The 15,783-nt window shown below is 38.3% G+C and overlaps 1 protein-coding gene across 1 annotated transcript in view; it reads left to right on the top strand.

The window, feature by feature from the left end:
• Window positions 1–8,986, top strand: part of WNT9A (Wnt family member 9A) — a 48,327-nt gene extending 39,341 nt beyond the window's left edge. Inside the window, exons 2-4 of the mRNA XM_053467331.1 lie at window positions 1,310–1,569; window positions 3,887–4,149; window positions 8,004–8,986. Of these exons, the coding sequence (XP_053323306.1) occupies window positions 1,310–1,569; window positions 3,887–4,149; window positions 8,004–8,477 (997 nt within the window). The 3' untranslated portion in view covers window positions 8,478–8,986. The remainder of the gene's footprint in view (window positions 1–1,309; window positions 1,570–3,886; window positions 4,150–8,003) is intronic.
• The last annotated feature ends 6,797 nt before the right edge of the window (window positions 8,987–15,783 follow it).

The raw sequence follows: 15,783 nt of genomic DNA, 5'->3' as shown, positions 1-15,783 counted from the left end.
TCCATCCGCTGGAAGCCCATTCCAGGTATCTACTACCCTATGTCTACCTTTGCGCGTACCTATTAATTTAGTAAGATTTCTCCTCGTCTTTCTGGAGGCATGATCTCCAGATCTGGACCCGGAATCCTAAACGGGAGAAATGAGACCTTTTGATTGGTTTGGCTGGAGAGGTCCATGTCAAATGACATTTGATGTCTGCTGGATATATATGAAAGGCTCCGATCTCGGGGGCCCCCGGGTCTTCACTATACGCTCATTGTTACTGCGCCGAGACGAGAGCCGACCTGCTACATTTTTGAAGACGTTCCCGTTTGTTCACCTGATACTCTGCTAACAGCTCGGGAGATCCGAGATAACCACGGAACATGAAATATTTCCCCGCCCGTTACGGGATTCCTCCCCGAATCCTTCCTTAGAATCTGAAATATTCGATGTTTCTCTGGGAACCAATGAAATCCTTGCATGCCGATCGTGTTGCCGCGTCGGATGTATTCAGACATTCCGTGTTTTTGGGGTGGAAGTTTACTGTTTGTGTGAAATGGACTAATAACGTGTAGGCATAAATGTGTGGCTGCGATTGTATCAATAGTTGTCATCGACTCCTGAACGTTTCGCGATGCATCTATCTGTCTGATGAGCTTCTGCCGAAGCAAGCGCTGAGCTGGCCCTGTGTAATGTATGGTTTAATAGTTATATGAATTATACATTATACGGGGCTGGTTCAGCCCTTCCTGCTGGAGAAGCTCCCCGGGCCGGCTGTTTATAATGCGGTGATTAATTCTTCACCCCTGGGTTAGTGGATAGGAGACGTGAGGGGTACTGCCGGCGAAGATCTGCCTTCTCACTGGTCTGAAATACAAGGGACTGAGGACATTGACGCATGACGTCTCCCAGTACCCTCAGCCAATGGGGCAGCAAAGTCACACAAGGGGTTAAGGGAAGACACCCAAGCCACATGAGGCTCAAATTGCACCGATCCTCCACTAAATGCCCCTAGGAAGCACATCTTGTACATTTTGTCTCGTATACAAGACTCGATGCGCTATGTCTTTAACCATAGAGTTGGCCAGAATGTAGGTTGACCCAGACAGAGGTCCCACTTTGAGTTTATATTACAATGGATCATAGTATGTGATGTCATAGAGAATCAAAGAATCTGCAATTATTTGGTAGAAGTTTGTCTCATTTTCATATATTTTTTTACGTGGTGCACATAATTGTCATGTGGTGCAGAACCTGACCCATCATTGTAGATTATTTAAAAAAATTATACATATATAATTTTTTTTTTTTCTGTTTTCCTGCGCAGGCTGACGGGGAATGAACCATTGACCATCCTCCCTCTGACTTCAGAAACGGAGGAAGCCGCTGGCAAAGCGCATTACAAAATCTGTGACCGGCTCAAACTCGAGCGAAAGCAGCGCAGGATGTGCAGACGTGACCCCGGGGTAGCAGAGACCCTCATGGAGGCAATTAGCATGAGCGCGCAGGAGTGCGAATACCAGTTTCACTTCGAACGTTGGAACTGCACCCTGGAAGGGAGATACCGAGCCAGTTTACTTAAACGAGGTACGATCCACCGCGGAGTTCTCGGCACTCGGGTCTGATGGCGTGAAATGTGTCGGGGACCAAATACTACATGTTACAGTTCTTTACGTTAAACCTATATAATGATTTTTATAGATTAATATGCAATATATACATTCAAAATTGAAGGAAATGAATGGGTTAAAAGGTCTATATGGATGTTTATGGGTTCCAGTACCGATCCCTGAGGTCCCCCACTAGTAACCCCTCTTTTTCTCACCTTGCAACCCATTTACGTCCAGATATTTAACGGATTTGCATTAATTTGCCTGCTGCTGATGCAAGAGGGTTACGGGGGGGGCAGGGGTGCACAGTGATTTCGGGGTCAAAAGCACTGGCCAAAAGGGCATATGGGGGAGTTCTTGGGGCACCAGGTGATTCTTGGGGCTCTCTAAGAGACAAGACTGAGAAGAGTCCTGATTTGGGGTGAATTGTTGTAAAGTAAGCCTGTGAGGGACCCCAGCACCTCTACACAACGTATGAAAGCTTTACATAAACGACCAACTCCACATCCTTATCCCCGGGAGAGCGTGAACGCCCCACGTTTACAATATGTAAAAATAATAAAAATAGTATTATATATTTATGAATATACTGTATATATAATGACATTATTCTGTCTCTGAATCCGTAAATTTAGGAATGCCGAGTCAGTTCCATAGCCAAGTGGCCCGCTCCATAGCCAAGTGGCCCGTTCCATTCACAGCACCAGCTGAATATGTTCTCAATCAGCTCTTCCTTCGCAGAGAAGCAACGCATGTTGCGCCACAAAAGCCCTTGAGTCCATCAGTCCATTCCATCACTAGAATTTTTTTTTTGTTTAAATACCCCTTTGAAACCCTGATTAGTGTTCATTTATATTTAATATAACCCTTTAAGTGCCATAGCATGTTGTATTCCCCCCCCCTACACACAATTCCATCAGATATTGATAAAAAGGAGCAGGAACCCATCGTTAACCCTGTGATGGCCATAAGAGCAAAACCGCAAGGATTTTTCTTCCTCCGATCCAGAAACAGTTAACGGTCCCGATTAGTCATGTGAAAAATCCTGAAATTGGATAGCTGTGGGTGGCAGGCTTTGGAGACACCCGAGGTTAGAATGCATGCATTGAGTTGGGGTTTATTATCTTGTTACTGAATATCTCGTGCAATCAGGTGCTGTGTTATGGAGACGATTTAGCTTTTGCCATAAGCCAAATGTCAAATGAACCTGGTAGACTTGGCCGGGATCCTGCAGGACTGCCGCTAAACCCTAGCAGGGGCTTTGCTTCTGGGAAGCAATTTTATTATTTTTATTTATTTATTTTTAATGAGGGATTTTACAAGGAAACCAATGCTGGATTACAAAAAAAATAAACTTTTACTGATTTCTTTTTCTTTTCTTTTTTTTTAATTGTATTAATTATTTTACCCTGTTATATTTTTAATTAAAAAAATATCCATAATAAAATATCAGAAACGGAACTATAATATATATATATATATATATATATATATTTTTTTTTTTATTTTTTTTTATGGACTTGTATACAATGTATATATTTTAAATAAAATACATTGGCTGCAGTAAAACACTTAAAGAAAAATTGACCTTTAAAGACAAAATAAATGTCTATTGAAATCCCTTTTTTACTTTATGGCGCCTTCCTATTCCGCAGCGCTGTACCGTGGTGATAAATCTCTTTTCAACCTCAGCCATAAATTGTTGGCGCAGGACATATAAAGACGAGATTTCATTAAATGAAAAGCAGACTCGAACGCAGTTATCCCCGATAGAACGGGGGGGGGGGGGGGGCTTATCTCATTTTCTTGGAAGACCTGCAAATATATTGCAAGTTTTCACCCAAATGTAAGAATTGGGAAATTTGACACCGACCCCACGGAGCGAAATCTTGACAAGATAAGACAAGGGATTATGTGTGACACATACACACACATACACACAGCTGTTTCCCTGGACGCAGTCACACTGTGTGTGTATCCAGTGTCGACCACTTTCTACCCCCCCCCCCCCGAGCAAATGCTTCAAAATACAGCCATCCAAATCAAACTTTTTAAAAAATGTATTTATTTTATTTTATTTTTTTTAGATTGTAAGCTCCAGGGAACAGGGCACTCCATGCCTTTTTTTTTCAAATATATATCACTTTTTGTGCCGCACAACTAAATCTGTTGCTGCTTTTATGAAGAAAAAAAAATTCTAATTTATTACAAAATTGAATTAAATTTTTTTCCTTATTTTTAATTTTATTTCATTTGAAAAAGCATTTTTAACCAATTTTTTTTTTTTTTTTTAGGTTTTAAAGAAACGGCGTTCCTTTATGCCATCTCTTCGGCAGGACTCACCCACGCTATGGCCAAAGCTTGCAGCGCGGGGCGCATGGAGCGCTGCACGTGTGACGAGGCTCCGGATTTGGAGAATAGGGAGGCCTGGCAGTGGGGGGGCTGCGGGGATAACTTGAAATACAGTAACAAGTTCGTCAAGGAATTTCTGGGGAAGAAAAACAGCAAAGACCTTCGAGCCCGAGTGGACTTGCACAACACCAATGTGGGAATCAAGGTGAGCCGACGCGTTCCACGCAAAGACTGAACTTTAATAATAAAGGAGATAAAAATATAAATACTTGGAATATAAAATGAGCTCATGTTGGGCAAATTTGACCTCTCCTTCTAATCGAACCATTCAGCCCCAAAGTAAAAATTATAAATAATAAGAAAAATGTCCAAATATGGTATTAAAGGCACTTTATTGCATATGATAGCTGAGTGTCCCCATCCCCCGTTGGCCTAAAATGTTTCTTGCCTGCCTGCCCCGGCCTTCGCTAGTGGAAGAACTTGGGGGCGTCTAACAAGCGAATGTACAAAAAGTATTTTTATTTACAGAATTTCAGTGTTGGGCTCTGCAGAATGTTGAATTTATGGAAATTCTAAAAATATCCCTCTTTTAATTCCGTTCCTGCTTTGTCCCTGAAGCTGTCCAACCCATCTCACCCCTGACTCATCCCGAAATTGACGAAACAAATCGCCCCATTCTAGTTTCACGACGGCACATGATGTCATTATCTCCCCAAGCCGGGCTATTGTGTCGCAGTATGACCTCAGTTTCTGCGGGGGGGGATAGGTCAAAGGTATGAGCTAATTGGATGAGGCTCCTCCGCATCCCCCCTGATTGACGGGTCTGGAATTCTGAGGAGATCTATTAAAAAAGACAATTTCCTGCCAAATAAAGTCCCAGCGCCCGCCGCGTACTCTCAGAAAATAGTCCTGATTCAGGCGACGACACGGGCTTATTCTCTTAAAAGCGTTTTTTGTGCTTTGGGGGAAAAAAAATAAGAAGCAGATATTAACCCCTTAAAGCACACTGCTTTTTTTTTTTTTTTTTTTAATGCTGCTGTCGTGTCATTCATCTAAGATGTGAATATTTGGCTGTTTGGGTTGTTTTTGTGTTCATTCTTTTTTTTTGGTTCCTTTGTGTCTAAAAAGTGATTGGTAAAAGGTTTGAAAATTACTTTTTTAACTTTGTACCAAATTGTCTCATTTGATACATAACACCCCCCCCCAACAGCCCTCTAAGGACTTACTTTTATTTTTGGTTAGTAAAATTATTCTTTTTTTTTTTTTTACATTTATTGTACAGTTAAGCCATATTGTGTTTTATTTTATCATTGGATTTAAATTTAGACGTATCTACTGATTCCTTAAGATTTTTCTTTTATGAATTTGTGTTATATAGCGCCATCATATTCTGCAGCGCTGTACAAGTTGATTTATGGAAAGTCTTTGAGCTTGGCGAAACTCGATGGTGTTTACACTCTAGTACCATTTAACGTGTTTATGTGTCTGGTGACAACATATATATATATATTTGGTGTAACGTGTATCCCTGCGGGGCAGTCTGGCCTGTGGCAGTGAACCGGTTAAACTGGTTAACTAAAAGTTCCATTCCGCTTGAGCGAGGGATGCTTTAATTAAATTTGTACATGTTTCTCAACAGAGTATCATTAAGCATGGACTTTTAAACTAGTATTCCGAACCGTTGCTAAGTTTCTTAATCCCCCGAGGGCCGACCTTTTCGGAGGTGTGTGTGGTCAGGCGTAGCGTACGAATGTAAGGGGTTCCATGAAAGGGATACGCGGTTACCTGGTAGGGATCGGCATTGAACCATCTCAGTATTGAGCCATTCGCCTCCCCCTCTTGATATAATGGAGAATGTCAAAGTTGTCTATGCTTTCCACTTACTAATCATGTAAGATAGGCTGTAGCGAGCGGGGGGTTCTAATTATATTCGTTTCTAGAAAACCGGGTTATTTAAAAAAAAATATATATATATATATATATATATATAGTTTTTTATTTATATATTTTTTTTATTAGGCATTTTTATACTTTTATTTTTTTTATTTTTACTCACGTAAGCAGCGGTTAACCTATTTGTTCCTGAAATAAAGTGTTTTCTTTTTTTTGTTTTAGTTTTGGTGATTATATATTTCATGTGTAATGACATTGTATCCAGAGTGAATCTTAATTCTTAGTTTATTTTTTTCCGAATTTTTTTTTATTTTCTTGGCAAATGAAAAATCCAATAGCCAGTTGTTAGACGTGGACAGACAAGGTTGTTGGCTGCAAACCAGTGCCGAGAATGGGTAGTGATTGTGTTACATAATTGAACCTGAATTTCAGGGGTCACCAAGCATGATGGGAGATACGGGGCAGATACAAGACGGACATGATTCCAGCAAACTGTTATTTCATGGTTAGGCACCCACTGGTTGTATCGCTGCAGCCAACCGCAAATCCCAGCACATTCAGGCAGCTGGAGCGACCGAGCGACTCAGCTTGTTTAATAGTGAGAGTAGGATTATTGTGCGGAGCTGTAGACAAGGGGGTCAAATGTGTTCACAAGCCCTTTACACTTTAAAATTCACAATATATGGTGGTCCCCCGGTGAGGATGCGCACAATCCATACAGACAGCCTTCCCAATACAAGGAAGCAGTCAAATACTATGGTGGTTTAATCAAGAAAAACCTAAACCTTTAAAAAAAAAAAAAAAAAAACATTTTTACATGAGTATTGCAAAAAAAATATTGAAAATACATGAAATTTTTTTATTTATCATGGACAACTAATATTTATCAATAAGAATGTAAGCAGGTGTTATGTTTTGGTGTTTTTTTTTTCTTTTTGTGCATGGAGCGTTTAAAAACCAGTTTCCATTTCTTAGGAGCCTCGACTATATATTATAAAAAAAAAATTTATTATATTATTTTCCTGGAGGGTAAAAAAGCCGGTTAGGTTTCAACTAAATGGCTATGAAGCAATAATGCTGACTAAAAACTGAAATTATTATTGATTTATAATGATTATAAGCTATATTATGATGGGAACTGTATTTATAAAGGCAGTTATTTGGTTCCAACTTCTTGGCGGACCGGCAGCCGTAGGGGTCAGGTTGAGGGACTTGGCTGGTAAACCTTCGCTACCGCTTTTAATCGTCCAAAATCTTACCGTTCCTCGAAAATCTGGCTCTAATGAGCAAAATCTTTCCTTGATACCATCAATCACTAGTCCTGGAGGCACCTGAGGGTTAGAAGATTGCGTTTGAGAAGGCCTTGACCTCATCCCACGTGTTTCTGATTCTCCAGGTCACAGATATTCATAATGTTTTTCTGAAATGGTCTGTGTTAAGAAACCAGAGCTTGGCGACGAGCCAGTTCCAAATGCATGCCCGACTGAAGCTTTTCCTCATTTACGTAGAACTTTTACAGCCAAGTCATAAAGAGTCTGTCAATAAATATTTATCCGCATTTAAGTTGGTCTTCCAAGCTTGGCAAACGGAATACGCGCCAAAGGGGCTCGCGGGGAGACTGCGGAAGACAAATGGAACTTTAGGAAAATGTTACCGTCGACTATCTGAACGTTCCGTCGGTCACATTCTCACTCTGGTGATATCGGCTCTGATTGATCGTCGTGGTGTCTCTATATTGTGGTTAATTTTTGTGTTTTTGATCACCTTCATGCTTTGAGCGCCAAGAAAAATTGAGTCCAAAAAAATGTGGTAATCTCAATATACATCACGGAATGTGTTTTCAAATAGCTGGTACAGGTCCTTAGGGGATAGAACTACTTTAATGGGACACAAAGTTCAAATCTGTTTATTTTGGGCCTTCACAAAATGCAAAGTTGCCCTTCAGAAAAGTTCTGAAGACCTTGGTAATTTTATTTAGGATTTATTTGGTATTTCTGAAAGAAAAAGAGCTTTTAAGACTTGACCTCTCTTTTTTAAGGAGAACAGACTGGTCCTAAACAGTAGATGAGAATTCTACCCATAACAAAACTAGTCTATATTGTATCTACATTTTTTTTTTTCGTAGGTTTTTAAAAAACTTTTTTTAACTTTTTGTTTTTTTTGTAGGTTATCAAAGCCGGAGTGAAGACCACTTGCAAATGTCACGGTGTATCCGGATCTTGCACGGTTCGTACCTGTTGGAGACAACTGTCGCCCTTTCACGAGATCGGCAAACAGTTAAAGCTAAAATACGAGACTTCCCTAAAAGTTGGAAGCACCACCAACGAAGCTACGGGAGACGGGGACATTTCTCCCCCCAAAAAACCCGTTTCTGGGCACAGCGACCAAATTCCAAGGACTACAGACCTGATTTACATTGATGACTCTCCAAGTTTCTGTCGGATGAGCAAGTACTCGCCAGGAACCTCTGGACGGAGATGTTACAAAGACAAGAACTGCGAAAGCATCTGCTGCGGCCGAGGACATAATACTCAGAGCAAGGTGGTAACCAGGCCGTGCCAATGCCAGGTTCGCTGGTGCTGCTACGTGGAGTGCAAACAGTGCACGCAAAGGGAGGAAGTTTATACCTGTAAGGATTAGCGACGGTTTGTAGACAACGTTACAAAGAGAGGCCACCAGCGGCGTACGGAGTCAAACAGGGTTTGAGTGACGTTATGGGATCGAAAGCACTTTGTAGGGTACAGATTACCCAACTGTGTTGCTGATTTTTTTTTTTTTTTTTTTTTGAGGCTGAGCTGGAAAACTTCTATTAAGTGCCTTTGTGTATATATTTTATATATAAATATAGTGGACATGAAGTGCCAACATTTCATATAAAATAATACGCTCTTTATCATTCATGCCGGCTTCGTTGAACATCTAGATAAAATAACAAAATTTTACATGTAACCGACACCTGGATCTTCTAGAAAAATTGTTTTTATTTTTGTTCTTTAAAAAAAAAACTGGAGATAAAAAGGCTTATTTCCCTGTGCCTTGGAATGTTATCCAGTCGAACACAAGGGTTGGTAACAAAAGCATAAAGCAGGACAAAATTGCAATGACAATTTTTTTTTTTTAAATATAATAATTGTACAGTAAACGGAAAATTAGAAAAAAAAAAACTACACAAGACCAAATCACCACTTTGGTCTTTGTATAAGTTTATATTTTTAATGAGTGTTGACTGGAAAAAGCTCCATGATATCACTTTGTAGACGATCGACGTGGCTTTACAAAGTCAAATAGACTCACAGCATCAGCTAATTCAAATACGTTTTTTTTAGCACTATCACTGTCTTAAAAAACCACTATTTTTTATTTTATTTTTCATTGTATAAATATATAAATATATATAGACGTACATATTTTGCTTCACCCTCTGATTACAACTAATCTCGTGGGGATTAAGCAACCATTTTCGAGTCCCGTGTTGATGGACTGGAAAATAATGATGTATATTTCTACGATATGTATTCTAGTTAAGACAATAGTAATGTTCCATCATTATGGTTTTAAGCAAGATGGCATTATGGACTTGGATCGATGTTCTTATGGTGCCGTTGGTCATGTTAGAAGCCTTAAACCCTCTTGTACGTAGCAATTACACACTAAGCATGGTCTCATGTTACCAGTATGGAGACGTTAGGGCCATGGTGGAAAGTCTATTAGATATAATCCTGGGTGTTCAATCAAACGTCCTCAATGTAAGTCACCTGTAGCAGAGGGCAAGCTGGCTGGTGGTGCCTCAAGATCTGAGGCTGAATGACACTGGGGTACCAGCTGGCCAAGTTGTCTAGAAGATACAGAAAGTAATTGTGTGCAACCAAAGTCTGTTGGGTTGGCTTTAGGTTCTAGTACTCATGAGCCCAGCTCGAGCCTGCCCTGCTGTCTCGGGATGGATAACTTCATTTCTTTGACCCTCTCAACTTCATTTTGGTTTCTTATCTCGATTTCAAGATAAGTTTTACCCAACTTAGAAGGTTAAAACATTTTTTTTTCATAAACCCTTTTTGAATGCCCTTGCAAAACAACCTGACCACGACATTAAGCTACCATCAACAGTGCCAAGTGGTCCTCCTTGACTTTTCGGCCAGGCAATGGATTGCCTATACTGACACACAGAGGGTTAATTAAAATTGCCAGTTGTAAAAAATGTTGATAATTTCTAGAACATACTCTTCTAAGCTGTGAAACAATCAAACACTTTCATGGAATTAACCATGAAAACTCTTTAGGCAATGTTACAAACGGGATGAGCCTCTACAATTGACTTGATCTTTGCGTAGATCCTGAAATGAATGATCTCTTCCCAAATAATCCCTGTCAAATATACTGTGTATTGTCCACCCAAGTTCCAACCCAAATTTAGAGATAGTTCTGCTCTATAGGGTTTCCCTATTGAATTAGTTAATTCAGATTTAAGCATCAGTCCTAATAAAAACTAGATTAAAAAAATATGAAGGTATAACTATAAAAAAAATTGCAAGTAATAGACAAAATGTAAAAATGTATATATTTACAGCTGTTGTATAAAAGGAATATTAGAATTCTAAACCATTTTTTTACTTGGAAGAATGTTATCTCTATTTATAAAAAAACATTTTACAATTTTTTTTTTACATTTTGCCAATTAATTGCAAAATAAAAAAATACTAATTTGATATTTGGCCTTGGAGCTCCAACTGACTACCCACCCCACGTGGGATTTACCACTGATCACTTTATTAGGGTAATAAAAGCTATTAAAAAAAATCCCACAATTTAATGTATTCTTGTTCAAAGATCGCAAACAGAAAGCTAAAATTTTGTAGCAAAAAATAAATAAAAATTCTTAACAATGGTGGCAAAACCTCCCATTTAATATACATTTCATCCAAAATTCAGGGACATTCAGTTGAAATAGTTTTTAAAATAAATGTATTTAAAAATGAATTCCAAGTCTGCTATGAGATGTGTAAATAAACTATAATCATATAATAAAAATATCAACATTTTCCTGGGATGGAAATGCGGTGACAACGCTCTTACGTACTGAGCTAGGATGGCTTTCTAGGTCGACGGTCTTCCATCATAAGACGGCTCCAACCATAATGCGGTTTTGGGTTTAAAATGTTAAAATAGATGTCTTGACCTATACATTGCATGAGTATAGAGTTTTTCATACCAGACACAAGGATTTTGCAATATTGACCAAATCTGTAAACATTTAATAATTATATAGAGCCTATAGACATTTATTGGTCATAGACGGCCTCAACTGTATCTGGTGTGAATATATATATATGTATATGTATATATATATATGAACAATTATTTATTCTAAAGCCTTTTGAAGGACCTTACTATGGTTTCATTGTGGTATTCTGTCCAAAAAAGTCTCAAAACTCCTTTTTTTTTTTTTTTATCCATTTTTTAATAGAAATGTTTTTTTTCGAGTAGACACAGTTTCTGTGCCTTTAAATGACGTAATTTACGGAAAAAAAATTGCATGTCTGTTTATATTCAGAATTATGTTAATATGTTTTGGAATCGGATACCGTTAAGCTTGCACATAGTTATTTTTAATGTCATATTTTCATTAGGTTGGGATGAGTGCGCGATGCGTGTCGAGGGGTGGGGGGGTGACGAATAGTGGATGAACTACTGAGTGACAGACTCTTCGGTGTATGAGGATTCACGCACTGAAGCCTGGACGCTTTCATGTATTTAAATGTATTTATGACAATGTGGATATATTACTTATCCTGTTAAATATTGTACATAGTTGGGTTTTCTTTTCCTGTGGTATAGAAAAAAAAATATTAAAACCTTAAATAAACACGAGATGTCATGGAAGGAGGAACGCGTGTGAAATGGCCAGTGTTACTCAACCATGGACTGAGTTGGAACGTTCTCCGCTCATGTCAACTCCACCAACTCCAAACAAAGTGTCGTCTGTTCTTGGTTCGGTACGGTATCGTAGAGTTGATGCACTCTTCAGAGTCATTATGCCCGGTTATAACCAAAGTCATTCCCAAGAGAGACTTCAAGGCCAACCTGACCTCCCGAATTACTGTTGGTATAGAAGATGCCAACTTAATTTCCAGTTGTTATATGATCTTGAGTAGACCTAGAACCTGCCGGCAGATCGGCCCCCGTCTAGTCTACCAGTTTCTCCTGCTATAGAGACCCTTAATCAGTCGCTGGTCTCGTCTTAGTTTCAGGAGCCGTATGTCTATCCCATGCATGTTTAATCCCCTCACTGCATTACCCTCTACCACTTCTGCTGGGAGACTGCTCCATTTATCGTTAAACCATTTGAGCCCCACCAACATTTAGGATGCCTACATACCATACCTAATCCAGAAGGCGTGTAAAGCACTTATCTGAACATGACAGACATTTAACTCTTCGGTTTTCCTGCACCAGCCATCAAGTGCAGAGCCAGATGGTTGAGTATCACTGATTATTTTACCTTGTTACTCCCTGTAGTCCTCGCCTTGGATATGGAGACGTTTATCGGATTTGGGATAACTTATTCCTTCTTCTGTCTATGCCTTGTCCTGGATCCAAAACAGACATATGTGATCCGGCAAAGACATAACAGTAGAATCATTACGCTTCATTTAATAACAGAAGAAAAGTTTTATCATAATATCTGCTTTATGACATCACCATTTGGCCCAATATGCAAATGAATGATTTTACGCTAAAGCACTTCATTTGCATACCAAGACATTACACTTTCTACTCTTTTTTCCTCTCTCTCTCTAAAGTGACTCATTTGCTTGGAACCCTCATACTATATATAACGACCAATTTTTTTACTTTCTTCGCCGACTGCATTATCAAACGATAATTTACCAAAATATGTTGGTATTTTTTAACTTAATTTAATAATAAATACACAATTACTGTCTGGCCATGTTAATTTGGCTTAGAATTTTTTTTTTGTTTTTTTTTTTTATGTTTTGGGAATATAATCACACAGATGCATAGTGATCATATAGTTATGTACAATGACGCAGGATGGAGAGGGTTTTTTATTTAATTTTTATAACAAAATGCAAGCACTATATACCCTTTTTACAAATATTTTAAGCATATACGAGTATGTTTGGGTTTTGATTTTTTTTTTCTTCTGGATTTCTGTGTTTTCATATCTTCAGACTGAGAGATTGTTGGCTATTTTTGTAACAGAATTTTTTTTTTTTATACAAAATGTACATTTTGCACCGATGTGCCTTGATTTGTGCTTCTATCTGTATATCTGGTTTTACGGAGACAAAATCCCCGCTATGCATTCTTTATGACTATTTTTTTAGGGTTTAAAATGTCCTTTTTAACTAGAATTTGCTCTTGATGAAATTTTAGTCTGTTTTAAAGCTAAAATATAAGTTTCTTCTGCATGAAATAGCATTTTCTAGCTTTTATGACGCAAATAATAGTTTCCATACCCAAGCTAAAAATTTGAAATTGCACAGATGGGGGAAGCAGTTATCCTGAGCACTCTTCACTTCCTGTTCTGTTTTACAATAACTTCCTGCTTATTAAAAAATACATAATCAGGCCTATTTTTTTTTAAAAAAAAATTACATTTCCAGCTATTTTGTTACATTTTCTGTTAATGTATGGGATCTTTTACACACGTATTTATATAAAGTTTTGAAATGCTATATCATATGGGAGAAGCTGATTATTTTAGTTACAATAGGTCTTTTATGGGTCATTCGTAAAGATTAACTGTTGCATTTTCCAAATTCCACTTTCCTGATGTACGTAAAATTACGCAATTATGCAAAATATTTTGTAACAAAACATACGTCCCTCGAGTAGTTCTATCCGATCGTGTTTTCATACAAATTGCAAAGAATACATCGCCGCAGCTGCACGGAGATTTTGTTGTAAGAAACGTTTGTCCTTTTTGTATTATATTGTAAAATACTTATGTTTTTTTTTTCCTAATTTTGGATTCCTATAGACATGGAATAAAAGCAGTCTGAGGAAAGATTAAGATTATTAACCTTTCCCATGACGTACAAAGTATTTGCTGAGAAGTAGACTGTTTTGTATGATTAACGTCCAATATTGGAAAATAAGAAAATTGCGAATTATATTTGAATTAATTTTTTTCAAGAATTTTTGTAGCTTTTTCCCCCTTTTGACACCTGTTTGTATGCAGATATTTTTTCCCTAAATTCTAATTTAATCCGTTACTGCACTCTGACATCATTGACTTTTTTTTTTTTGCCAAATTATTATTATTATTAGAATTTTAAATGGGATTTGACAGCCCCCCGTCTAGTCTGGTTTTCGTACTGTAGACTCAAACCTTAATCAGTTGTTGGTCTCGTCTTAGATTCGGGAGCCGTATGTCTATCCCATGCATGTTTAATACCCTCACTGTATTACCCTCTACCACTTCTGCTGGTTGGCTGTTCCGGTTATCTACCACCCTCTCAGTAAAGTAAAACCTTCTTACGTTATTGTGAGAATATTAGCTATAGAATATTAAATACATCACCTGTAAGTAGCGGTATCTTGTAAAAGTTAAACTTTAGGCCAACATGGTGTTTGATAACGTTTCTAAGCTTCTAAAGTCTCTTCAGTGATGTCACAGGCAGTAACGGACTCCGTAAAACCGCCAATATCAATTCACAAAAACCGAACTGATCTGCGTAAATTAGGTGTCGTGGCGGGATTTTGCCTCTTAGCGGACGTAGCTTTTGGTGTCCGATGTCCCAACTGGAATTACCCCCCCCCTGTCATTTTAATCAGAATAAAACAGACCTGATTGTCTCAAGAGCTTTAATTCCAGCAATGGAAACCCAATAAGTTCCTGGGTATCTACTAATAACCTGGTACAGCTTAGTAAATACAAGACATAATGTCATTCGGTGGACGTGAGAGACCCTCAGATACTTTTACTTCTCTCAGAAATAATGTTCTTTGTATTTCGATTACCAAGGAACGGTAGTAAAAACTGTCTTATGTGAATATTAAAAAGGCCACGAATAACATATAACTGCGTACGATTCACTTGCCGTCAAAGCTAGAGAAGATGCCTTGGGAGAGAACGGTGATGATTATCATAGTAACTATGTAACACCAGACTCCTCGTTTAGGGTTCCCGTCTACAAATTCACCAACTAGTGATCGCTAGGCAAGCAGACCAGCGCTGAAGCCGTTAAAAATAACTTCTTCAGTTAACACCGATTGGCTGCGTGGAGCCGCTAGAAATATTTGAATATAAATTATAGAATATGTATAGATTGATTAGTCTATATATATATCTATTAGAATATTTAACAAGATATGTTTAGGGTGAATTTTTAATGTCACTGACCCCATTGTGCAGCATCGTGGGTATGATGGCGCAATATAAATAAGAAATAACTGGATTCATTATATTATGGGACAACTTTCTCAGACATCGTAGGTAAAGAATGTATAAATTGGGGGGGGCGGGGGAATCAGATAAAAGAAAAATTGTGTTAAATGGTCTTGTCACCATAGAAACCAAAGAAATGGCATAGTGATGTCATAATTTAGCAATGGTCAGGTTTCCTTGGTTGCCTGCATTCGACCTATAACATGTTCATTTATCCAAAGCTTTGGGTTATAATCGCCTTGCAAGTTACATGCTATGGAAGGGTTAACGTTGACACAATACAGGATCCTCGTACCCCCTCTTGATCAAACACAAATTCCATTGAAATATGAATGTAGAATTCAAAATTTGTTTTTGTGCACTTGAGAGAGTTTTTTTTTTTCCTGATATTGGGAAGGATTGGGGGGGGGAGATAAAGGATTAGCAATTTTCTTTTGTACTTACTTTTCATTGTCTAACAGGAGCCTAAATTATTTTCTCTACCTCACGTGTACAGCTTGTAGGTATAAGTCTGATTCTGAGTGGCTGTTGAGA

This window comes from Spea bombifrons, chromosome 5 (genome assembly GCF_027358695.1).
Source record: "Spea bombifrons isolate aSpeBom1 chromosome 5, aSpeBom1.2.pri, whole genome shotgun sequence".
Lineage (NCBI taxonomy): Eukaryota > Metazoa > Chordata > Amphibia > Anura > Pelobatidae > Spea > Spea bombifrons.
Note: the sequence above shows the minus strand (reverse complement) of the source record. Positions and strands in the feature narration are given on the sequence as shown.